A 12459-nucleotide genomic window follows, 5' to 3' on the forward strand; every position below is an offset into this window, starting at 1 on the left:
CTCTCGAAATCTTGCACTTGAGTTCAATTCATCGCGTTAGGTTCTTGCCAAGTTTTGGTATTGTTCTTAAGTATCAGGTTTCGTTTTAATAAGTATATAAGGTAGAATTTGAAATACCATTATATCTGCAAAAAAAATATTTTTTGGTAATATTATGAACCAGTTTTTCTGTCAGTGTTTGAACCATGAACCAGTTTTTCTGGCACCTTTACATGAATATAAATAATGTCAATCAAATAGTTTAATATTTTCACAGTTTTTGCTCAAGTTGAAAATGAAATCATCAGTGCAAATTTCTTGAACTCAATTTTATAGAATAAACTTAATCCCACATGATGTTTTAATAATCAATATGTTTAGCTTAAATAACAGTTTTTCGCCTTCTTCTCCCATGACCGTGTGGCCTAATGGATAAGGCGTCGGACTTCGGATCCGAAGATTGCAGGTTCGAGTCCTGTCACGGTCGAACTTAATTTAGATTTTGCTGATATATTTTTGAATCATAATTATTTTTAGGAACGACAGAAATTTTAAAATAAAATGTACGTACACAAAATAAGATAGATTTTTTGGCCTGCATTTTGAGATCAAGATTGCTTGAATTTGTCTAAAATAATACTGGTGTTTTTATTTATGCCTGAGCATAAGACATGAGTTTGAGAATCTATCTGCTGCATTAATTTATTAATTACTTAAACTAATAAATTCGTAATTTTAAAAAATTCATATGTTTCTTATACATTCATTAATAATTTTTCAATAAAAAACAACCTTTCACAATTATTTATTGTATTATTAAACGGTAGTCGAATTAAAAAATCGTTTTTATCCATATTCCTAATAAACAACTAAAAAGTGTAGAATATTTTAAAACCTAGGTAGGTATTAAATTTTTAAAAGCTCGGATATATGAAGAAGCTTCAGGTTGTTAAAACATAGATGGCAGCTATGTCGTTGAAATTAATTTGTTTAAATTACGTGTTAATTGCATAAGTACATTTTAATACATTATTGCGGCTTTATTGAAAGCTGTTTATTATTGGTTTCGAAATAAACATTTAAAAAAATTAGTTAAAAGTAAAATAAATAGTTGTGACATCTATGAACATATTTAAAAAGGTGTTTAACCATTAATAAGGATTTGACACCATGCCATCGCTTGTTTGTTGAAGCTTTGATTTTGTATACACAGATGTCATAACTATTTGATTCAAACTGTGCTTTTGCTGAAAAATATTTATTGTATTATTTTTCTTATGTATACTACAATATAATAAAACATCTTTAGATGCATTTTTAAGTGTATTTATCAACAGATTTCTGTATCGCTTTTTTTTTACGCTTTTAATTAATCTTTGTATTTATATTTATATGCATAGAATTAAGGATAGTCCAGAAACCGCATTCGAGCATCAAACAGAAGGCAACCAAACTACTCTTAAAAGAGTAGTTGTACGTTTTGACCCGTTAGTTTCTTTGTAGACGTCGCTCAGTACGCAACTCCCGATTTGAATTCAACTATGCGGTGTTGTGTTTTTTTTAAGTGTAATGTGAAATACTGCTGGGATCTCAAAGAAACAGGATAAGATCACATTTCATGTGAAATTAGCAAATGCATGTGTAAGTGGCAAATACGTTACTTAATCTTGAATTATTTTTCCATCTGTCAGATTTTAGAAGAAAAAAAAATGGACATTACGTTAGTGTTGACAGGGTAGTATTTTTTTCCCTATTTTGCTCATCTTATGAGAAAACTAATGAAAATTGGACCCCGGATTAAACAACGCCGTAGTGGAACTTTGACCGACATTATTTTTAAAACATCGAATATTATTTAACATGATTTAAAAATATCCATTTTACTTCATGTAAAATTTGTTTTATATTTTAAGTTCAGAGTTCATTTATTCAATTACTCTTATTAAATGACCCTTTACTTATCTACTCTGTTGTGTCAATCAATATTTCCGCGTGTCCAATAAAATTTTAGAGAAATTAACAAATTGCTTTTTATTTTGATGTCAGCAATATTTTGAGTTTGTCGAAATTTTTGTAGTCAAGGACTGCATTCAACTCCCTGGGGAGCTGTTTAAATTAACAGTCCTTGTCTACAAAAATTTGGACAAACTCAAAATATTGATAAATCCACCTGGTTTATGAAGAAGTATAGGAATTGAAAAAATAACATTTTCAGGCGTTGCCTAGTATGTAGGTGAAATAATTCAATTACATGAATCTCACCCGCATAAATGAAGGTTACAGCTCTTTAACTTCACAAACATCAACAGATAAAAGAATTGAGGTAATATATATATTCAAGAATGGGCAGAAAGGTGAATATTACTTAGTGTATAAAATGGCCACTTTAACCAGCCAATGATATGTTATAAGACCTGTAGATGTCTAGACTTCTATAATATCTTCTCTCAAATGTTATTCATCTCTGTTGCAATATGCAATATGCTTTATCATGCAATGCGTTTTGAAGCTACAAGACTTTTTTCAAGACTATCATATTATGTAAATGTTATCAACTATCAAATATCTAAATTTAGTAAATGGGGTCTAGAATTTCAACCGTCTATGCGCTCAGTAGCTGCAAGACTTGTTGTTGTCTAACGTCTATTTTTATAAATTTGCTTTTTATTTCGTTTTTTAAAATATCACTTAAACTCTAAACTTCACTGGCAAATAAAAAAAATAAAAATTGTAAATAGGGGCTACATTTCTTACTGTCCATGCGCTCTGCAGCTGCAAGACGTGCTGGGATATTTATTTATTTTACAGCGCCCTTGAGGTAATTTTCACAAAAATAGCGCTGTATAAATTATCTAAACATATATATAAATATATATATATATAATTAAGTGTTTTGGGTCGCAACAATGGTTTAAATAAAAAGTTTCAGATTTAGTTGCACGTGATCGTATTTGTTTAACGTTTTATCGTCAGTGTGGCCATTATATGGAGCAAATAAAAATAAAAAAAAACTTAAAATTAATCACTCTCTAAGGGGGTAGAGAAGATTCAGATTACCACCCAAGCAACGTCTAAAATATCTTATTCTATATTCCCTTTTCCTTTATCTAAGAAATACTTTTATATTCCCTTCTCTGAAATGTTCTCCATCTCTGTTGTTATTAAAGGATTTTAACATTTTTCTCTTTTCTTAGGAGATAAAATCCAAAGGTTTTATTTCCTTTCGTCTGCCATGATAATGTAGGGTTCTTTATGATGAAATTTGCATTTATAGTCTTACCAGCTTTTACCCGCGGCTTCGCTTGTGTGGTATTAGAAATTAGTTAGATAATTAATTAATTTTGTGATAACCATAATTATTATTTGTACTATAGGAGAAAGTTGATCGTATTTCGTTCGAGACTAGTGAACATTCACTAATCTGCTTTCCTTAAATACTTTTATTTGCTTACTATATATCTTGATGTTCACATCAAAAATGTTGAATCAGTTCAACATCGATTTTTGAGAAAGATAGGCTGGAGGTTGGGCTTATCCAGAGACCAATAAACGTATAATGAGTTAGAAACTACCTTTAATATATCTTTTAAAATTCTCAACTCACTCTTTGATGCGCCTGAACTACTGAGCTCAGTAAAATTAAATATCGCAACTAGAAACCTCAGACAAAACTTACTCTTTCATACCGATAACCATTGAACTAACTATGGTTTTCATTCCCCTATGCCAAGAATTCTTAGGACTGCCAACAAACATACCAGTCTTGATTTTTTTATATTTTATTATTTTTATTTTCTATTTTTGCACCACAACAGGCCAGGAGGCCCAATTACAGCGGTGAATTACATCACAGAACACCCAGGCTTGAGAAAAATCACATTTAATTTTTGTGTTCTCACCGGGAATCGAACCCGGAACCTCCCGTCTGTGAGTCAAGCGTCTTGACCACTACACCACGGAGGCCGCCAAATAAATAAAAAGTGATCTTCTTTCAGGCGATTACTGAATCAAATTCAATTATAAACACCTCTCTTCCGCTTTCTCTCCCACAAAGTCTACCATATACCATTGAGTCTTTCTACTTTTTTTATAATTACTTTCCATGTATAAATATGGCCTTAAAAATGCCCATTGGGCGTATATAAGTACCTATTAAAATTAAGATCTAAAAATGTCAATAAAATAAATAAGAAACAAAATAATGTTTACCTAATAAAATAACAATAATGTATTCAAGGAGAGATAAAAAATGTTTTACATAAATAATAAATCAATAAAGGAACGTTTTGTCTACTAACCATTTTCGCGATAAAAACATTTTTTTTTTATTATGACACGTTTTCATGTCAAGCGGCAACATATTAAATATTTTTGGAACAATATAATCCAACGTATGTTGTCCATATTTATTTTTAAATTTTGGTACGACTAGGCCATCAACAGATGTAAATCTTGTTATAAATCACTTGAAGTAACATTTAATTTTTATAAATATACTAGAACCACAGATTTATACAAAATAACAAAAATGCTCGATTCAGATGAATCAATTTACACAGAAAAGGTAAATATGATATTTCAGAAGAAAAATAATAAAAGACAGACAAATATTGAATTTAATTTCAACTACAATATACATGAAATAAATACAAGAGCGTAAAATAATTTACCTTGCAAACAACCTAGGACTAACAGAAAAGAAACAGTTTTGTGTATACAACAATAAATGTCTACAATTCACTTTCTAATGACCTTACAAATATACAAAACATATACATCCTTAAAAAAACACCTAAATAAAACAGTTTTAAAAGCCCGTGTGACGAGTGATATGTTATGTTATTTTATCGACCTTTTATTGAAACTATTGTCATAATATATTATACATATCCCCTCATACCAGAACTTTTGCCAATTGGGAATATTTCGTACAAATAAAATATGTAATTTAATGTTATATGTAAAGTTAAAAACTATGTTTTTTGTCATAAATAAATAAATCTAACACTTATTTGTTAATAAATTAAAGTGGTTTATACAAATTTATAAACAAATAAGTTTAAAATGTCATACCACAAAGTGAAAAATGTTTTTGATAACAATAATAAAATAAATCTAAATTTAGATTAATAAATAATTAGTTATTTTTTTTGTATTATTTTCTATTGATATTAATGATTCTATTATTTTGTACAGGTTTTTGATTACGTATAGTACTAAATTTGTATAATTTATATGTTAATATTTATATCTGACTTCTTATTGTGTTACCTTCTTTGGAATGTCATTTATTTATTTATTTATTTATTCACACTCTTTATCAAAATACAATTCCATATTCACTTACTGATTTATGATTTATTATTGATGCTTAATTTTTCTGGATTATTATTCTATTGCATCACATGTATGTACAATTTAATTTATATTTCAATGTATTTTTTTATTTTATTTTTATTATAGACTAAAAAGCCTTGATAAATAATGAATCTATAAACAAGCGTAAATATGAATGAATGAACAAACAATTAAATACATAGAGTAATCAATAATAAAACAAATGAACCAATAAATAAATAAGTAAATGAGTATTTAAAAAATCTAATCAAATAAATGAAGTAACAAATCGACAAATAAATATAAAAAAATAAAAAAAACAAATAAATATGCAGATTATGTTGATACATAAATATGGTTTTGAGACTGATGAATTATGATAACAAAAACCGATTGATAGCATTATTAGCGAATCTAAAATTGAGATTCCATTTTTCGAAAATCCGGGCCGTGAAAAACAGTCATTATTTCTACAACCGGTTCTTTAATATTCGATTATTCCTTTAGCTCTGTCGGTTAGGAGCATCACTATTTTATTTCCCGGTTTCTTACAGTAAGGGTTTCGAAACAGCTCAAAGTACAGCGAGAGTTTGATTGGTTCATCGTCGTTTCCTTTTGGAATTAATGTTTTTGTTTGTATCCGCCAGTTTCCCAGCACACGTGATATCCGCCAGCAAGGAGCCATAAATTGGGGGTACCTACCGTCGCACCATATTAATATGACAGTTGTAAACATGTAGGCACGGATAAACTCATTCTGAGAAGCTCAAGTCGTGTGACATTATCCAGTTAAATCTTATTGTAATTGGCATTAAACATTCGGCTGATCCAGTGGATATTCAAATGTATACTTTAAACCGTAGTTTTCATATTTTAATCTAAAAAAACAAACCGCCCTTAGAATTGCGATGATTTACTATGGTTTTGATTTATAAGCATAACTTTTATACAGTACGAGCTGAACCCGACAATGCTTCGCTGTTGCTAGATTTGAGTATAATATACTCTTATATAAATTGAATGGAAACAATTGAAAGTTTGATATCGGGTATTGTATTTAATTAAAATAAAATATGTACCTACAAACACATGATTATTTTTGTGTTTTGGATTTCATTAATTGTGAGGATATGCGGTGAGGGTGAAATTTCGAAAAATAGATATTTGAACATTGTTTTTTTGTCGCTTTCTTGTAGATGCCTCTCCGATACTGTGCCTTACTAAAATTAACAAAATAGTATTTTCGCTGTCCCGTTTTCTGCACCTTAAAACTAAACCAATTTTGATATTTTTTTAGACCGAGAATATGAATGAATTTTTCTGTATCTGTACGATTTGCGTTTTTAAAAAATATTCATCATATTTGTATAACGTGCGCCCGAAGACCCTAAATAAAACTGGGCGTTTTTACAGGTTTTTGGGTGGTTCTAGTTTTAGTTCCCATAATAAACAATTTATGAAAAAAAACAGAACAATACGGACACACCAAATTTGAATATCTATTGCGCAAAAATCACTACTCTAGTGCCATTATCCAGGGAGAAATTACGGGAATACGTTTCTATGGAAAAAAAAAAGAACACATTTCCTCCTAAGATTCAACATTATTCAGTATACTTACAAAACTTTACTTCATAATGCTTTTGCGTAACCAAAAAAACGGGTTCGGTGTTCTTAATAAAAACATCGACCTATTAATACACATGGACGCACTCTGAGCCCTCTTAAATAATGACACTTAAACTCATGCCTAAACGCTCAGTCATGCCCAACGCGTATTAAGTTATTCTTTCACCGCCAGCCAGATTTTGACGTAAGCTTGACATTTAATTCGAAACCAAAAAGCCGTATTTCGTCGTGAAAGTGTGTAAAAACCGTTTGGATAAACGTTTAAATATAGTGTAAACTTTTCATTGGTAAGTAGGTACCTAGGTGTTTATGATTGAATCCCAAAACATCAAATACATAATTATTTTTGTAAATGTCAAACTTTTTTGATTTTACAGTAATATTATTTTAGGATTACCGAATTTCCAGTAAAATTAAATAAATATTAAGAAATTATAAGGAATTAAAGGAAAACATCTCATCGGGATTCATAAAAACGGAATGTTGTTTGTAAACATTCAAATAGTTTTTTGTCTCCATAAAAATAAAATCCCCCCTTTTTTGTAATTGTAATCCCGTTGAATGCAGCACTGGTGGTCTATAAATCCTAACTTTTAAGAGTGCTCCAATAAAAGGTGGTAAGCTGTGTAAAGTAAATGAAATTTTAAAAAAAACACAGTAATAAAAAATGCCGTCATCTACACTGCAAATTCAATGAGGAAGTTCAGAGCTACGGGAAATTGGTATAAAAATGATTTCTTACACGTGGTTTTGGAGCATTTAATTGTTCGGCAAAGTTTTTCGAAAATGCATGAAGAAAATACAAAACGATTTTAATAATAATGAACTACTTTGAACTAGGTCACAAGTTCAATCGAATCGACCAGTGATGGATTTCTGGTTTACGGAAAGCCAACTTACAAATCAGCAGAACTTGTGACGTCGCAGGCGGAGTAACTCCACAGTTACAAAACTTTAAAAATTTATAGCGCCGATAACACAATACATAAAAAATATTTTTTAAATGGCTAATAGTCAATAAACAAACATTTTTTTTTTAAACCACTGAACATTCTCATTGATTCTACATTAGCATTTGAATGGTACATAATATTGTACGTAAGTAAGCCCTAAAAAAAAATTGATCGTACTGCACATTTTGAGGGATCGCGACCAATTGATTTTAATAAAAGAACTTAATGCGAACGACAAACATCAGATTCTTTAGAGAGTTACTCACTATAACTTGTGCCAATTGGTGAGTCCACAATGTTTCTTAAGGTATGTTTTTTTTATTTGAGTTCTAAAAAACATCTTTTAAATTAATTCCGGATTAAAATACGTTCTTTTTCGTGCATCTTTCAGTCGACAACAATCGTGGTGCTGATAGCTCTTTCCGTTATCTGCAATGCGGACGATACGTACAATGAACAAGCTAACAAAGAAATCGAGGATCTAGAAGAAGATATAAGCGACGCTCTCTCCGAAGCAAAGAAAGGAATAGAACAACACACAGACAAGTTGAAGCAACAAGCAAAGAAAGTCAAGGAAACTGTCGACAAAGGAATCGAAAAAGTAGAAGATATTTCGGAAGACATCGAAGACAACATCGAAGAGCAGAAAGATGACGCAGAAACATTCTTAGAGACAATTGAGAGGCACGCTAAAAAAGCTGGACAGAAAATAAAGGATGCAGCTCATTCAGTCGGAGAATCGTTCAAGGACGCAGGAGAGTACGTAGGCGAGAAAATTGGAGTAGTTAAACCCAAGAGCAAAGCGGAGGAAGCTGTCATTTCAATTGGCGATGCGGTCAAAGGAACATTCGACAGATTTGACGAGGAAATGTCATCGATGTACAACTCGAAATTCATGAAGCGATCGGTGTAAAGGATTAAAATCCCACTTTTTTATTCAATAATGATTACAGTATTATGTAATTCATCTTTTCCAGGTGGTCAAAATAAATTGATTTCAAATTGTAGTGCGTTATACGTATTTTGGTCCCAGGTGTTCAAATAGATCAAAAGGTAAGATTTTTTCATTGTTTTGTACTTATTCTAATAAAAAGTAATTGAAACGAATGTTTTTAAACAAAAACTATCACGCCCAAGAAAATTTATTCTCCTACTTATAATAATTGGTTTGAAACATTTTATTGAAAAGTGAGTTTGTTAAAATATTATTTTTAGGCAAATGGCAGGAGATTCTGAGAAAAGCTAATGTTTTTGTAACAAAAATAGATTTTATTGCATTTTTAATTATTCTAAACTCTACAGAGTATTTTCCATATGGACATCTAAAAATGGTTTTAAAGTCAAATTAAACATCAATAGACGGAAGACTTAAAAAGTATGAAAGGCCAACTGGCGATTCTTATACAGTAAGAAAAGTGTCCACTTTAATTAACCAATGACAGGTCTAGACATCAATAATATTCATAAATGGATTCTATTTTTTTATCATGGTTTTTTTAAAGCTCATTTGCATGAGGCACTGCATTCGTACACGAAATGCAGCGCAAATTAATAACCTGTTGCATGGAGATACGGTCAGTCGTACGTTTCAGTCCAGGGAAAATAAAATATTGAAGTGTATAACCGCCTTTCACATCAATGTTTCATGTCAACCTTCTTAGGAATCGAACCCGGGACCTCAAGTATGGTAGGCGAATGGGCCACCCACTTAACTGCGAAGCGGACTTATCCCCACCAAATTCAGGTTCAGCCGAATGACTCTCACCTACATGATAAAGGTTTCAGCTCTTTCACCCCACAAAAAGTCAACAGATGGAAGAGTAGGTTTCAACACAGGCAGAATAGTGAATGTACAGTGCGTAAAGTGGTCACTTAAACCAGCCAATGACAGGTCATAAGCTCTGTTAATGCTTAGATTTTCACACTTCCCTCTCAAAAATGTTTTCCCTCTCTGTTGCAATAAATTAAGACATTAATAATATATAATAACGTCAACAATAAATAAATGCGATTTAATAAAAATTGGCTGACAATTTATATTAAGGTGTTGCGCAGTCCGGATATTACAGAATTTATTTATTTTATTTTTGATCTTAAAATAGGGCACATATAAACATATTCTTATGTTTGCTCTGATAATGATACATATATTTAATTTATAAGTTGTTTGACCCATATTTCTTAATCTTCTGTTGATGTAGAATACAAAGATGAGAATAAAATACCTATTTTTTAAATTTATTAAAAAGATAAAGATTAAAAAGAAATACAAAAGTAGGACGAGTTATGTATTCAAATCATCATATTTTCGTTTCTCAGGTATTTATTTCTTCTGGAAATAAAATTGTATAATTGTTATTAGTACTAAACAAAGCGGGAAGAAAAACCTCCGAGGAATAAGAATTAGCTCAGATGTCATATCATAACAGAAGTGTTCTTGGAAAACTTAATTAAGGCGGAAATAAAAGTTGATTCAACTCTCTTAAGGAATTAGTAAATTGACAATGCGGGTTCATTAGGGTCTGATGAAATAAATAAGGCAATGTATTGTAAGGGGATAAGAAAAGGCTTAAGAAGTGCGAAAGGTAAGTAAGTTATAAATAAACCTTTATTAAAGAGGATTATTACATTTATTATTTATTTTGAATGCCTTCTTTTATCTCAAAAGTAAACTTTTGAATTTTATTCCATGGTAAAAGTGACTATTTGCCCACTTTACTAGGCATCGGGTTCTTGTCATTCTGACTTGGGAGGACGCTTAGGAACTTGCAGCCGACAAATCTGGCGCGTTATTAACAGTTTGTTACCCAGAATAATTTTTTTAACCATCAATATTTTTTCGTTTGTCTTTTATCTCTGCGATCAAAAATCGCGCGGATAAAATGCGGGCCGGAGATGTCCACATGTGATATAGAGGCTGTTTTAATAAGTACCATACGGCCCAACAATGCGCTTGACATAGAATGTATATTTGAGGCTCCATAAGGGGTGAAATGCATTTCTTCACTACAAACAATCGAAAAAACTCAAAATATTTTCGATTTGGATAAAAATTTCAATAAAATTTCTTGGTTTCTGAAAAACAAACGCTTTTGTCTATAATTGTTCAATAAATCTATTTTAATCATTTACCTATCCGTGCCAAATGGTGAATAGGGCACTGAATCAGTACACCAACCCCAGCGTATCCCAATCATATTTGTTACATGGAATGCACGGTGAACAGTTATTCACCTCAGGTACTATTCCATTAACCGTGAAATATTGCAGTTTGGTGCAGAATCACATATAAAAACAATATACCACGTCGACCCTGCCAGGAATCAAAACTAGGACCTAAAGGCTGGCAGGCAAACACGCTAATCGTTATATCGAGAGGCTGACTTATCTTCAAACGATTCTCTTTTTCGGATTTCTACCTGAGAGTAGCTATCGAGCCGAAAACACATTTCCAGGTTTTTAGTTTTATTACACACTCAAAACAACTGCCATTAATATACAAGCGTCATTGTTATTAAAAGGGCTCTTGACGTTATAGGATTAAACTGATATTTTTGTTTAAATAATTTTAGCAATTATCTACAAAGATATGGAAGTATGAAAGCTATTTTTCTACGAAATACTCATAAAAATAGCCATAATCTACTAGAACCAAAATAATCTAATCCAACGTCGGGAGAAAATTGTGAATAAAATTTTCTGAGCACGTAATTATTGCTTCGATTTATAAACAAACGTCCATTTTCTCCCTTGAAAAGACTATTCTTTCAGTTGATAAAACAAAAAGCGCGGGAGGATAATACCTTTTGGCGGCAATTTATTAGCGACGATGCCGATACCGTTATTGGCAGCAGAGGTCGCAAAGTTGGCAACCCCGCCTCGGCTGATAACGCCATGTTAACTTTTTTCCCTCCATTTTCTTGCGGCCGATCGCCATTTTAGATAAACCAAATGGCTTGAGCCCCCTTCCATAAGCTAACCTCTTTAATTGTGGTCTAAAGAAGGTTCAGACATGTTCCGTTCTTTTTATTTTTAACGAGAATCAGAGTTTTAGATGGCTAAATAGGATCTAGAGTCGGTGTAATGGTTGGATTGGTGTTGTTTCTTAGCATTTAGACCACTAACGTGAAAAAAAATGGACACTTTATTCTTACACTATTTCCATCTTACATATTATATCCAATATTGCGTTGCTCTCAACAATTTGAAAAAAGAGAAATCAAATCACAATTCACATGTAAATATTTATGTGAAAAATATATGCAAAAAGACAACTACCAACAGACTCCGCATCATAAAAAGCCGAACGCATAAAAAAGGCAATTTTGATATTTCCTTATTTTTCCGATTCTTTCCGGCGCATTCCAATATATTTTTTAATTCTATGGAAATCAGGCAACATATGAGTATACTTTACGCCAATGAAACACTAAGTTTGACGGTTAAAAAAAAGTTATGAGTGTTTCTACGCGAGAAAAAAAACATTTAAAATCCAAAAAAAATACCTATACGTTTCTTCCACTTTATTTAGGCCTTATACCATAATAAAATAATCTATAAT

General features: G+C 31.3%; 1 protein-coding gene and 1 non-coding gene across 2 annotated transcripts; both read left to right on the forward strand.

The window, feature by feature from the left end:
• The first annotated feature begins 393 nt into the window (after positions 1-393).
• TRNAR-UCG (transfer RNA arginine (anticodon UCG)) lies at positions 394-466 on the forward strand. The gene has a single exon. It is a non-coding gene; the product is annotated as a tRNA-Arg (tRNA).
• A 7680-nt stretch (positions 467-8146) lies between these two features.
• Positions 8147-8905, forward strand: LOC148272279 (uncharacterized). The gene is made up of 2 exons (XM_088240260.1): positions 8147-8205; positions 8290-8905. The coding sequence occupies exons 1-2, from the start codon at positions 8194-8196 to the stop codon at positions 8809-8811; spliced, it is 534 nt and encodes a 177-aa protein (XP_088096386.1). The 5' UTR covers positions 8147-8193; the 3' UTR covers positions 8812-8905.
• Positions 8906-12459: the final 3554 nt, after the last annotated feature.

This window comes from Micrasema longulum, unplaced genomic scaffold (genome assembly GCF_059751315.1).
Source record: "Micrasema longulum isolate JH-2025_06_02 unplaced genomic scaffold, ASM5975131v1 h1tg002399l, whole genome shotgun sequence".
Lineage (NCBI taxonomy): Eukaryota > Metazoa > Arthropoda > Insecta > Trichoptera > Brachycentridae > Micrasema > Micrasema longulum.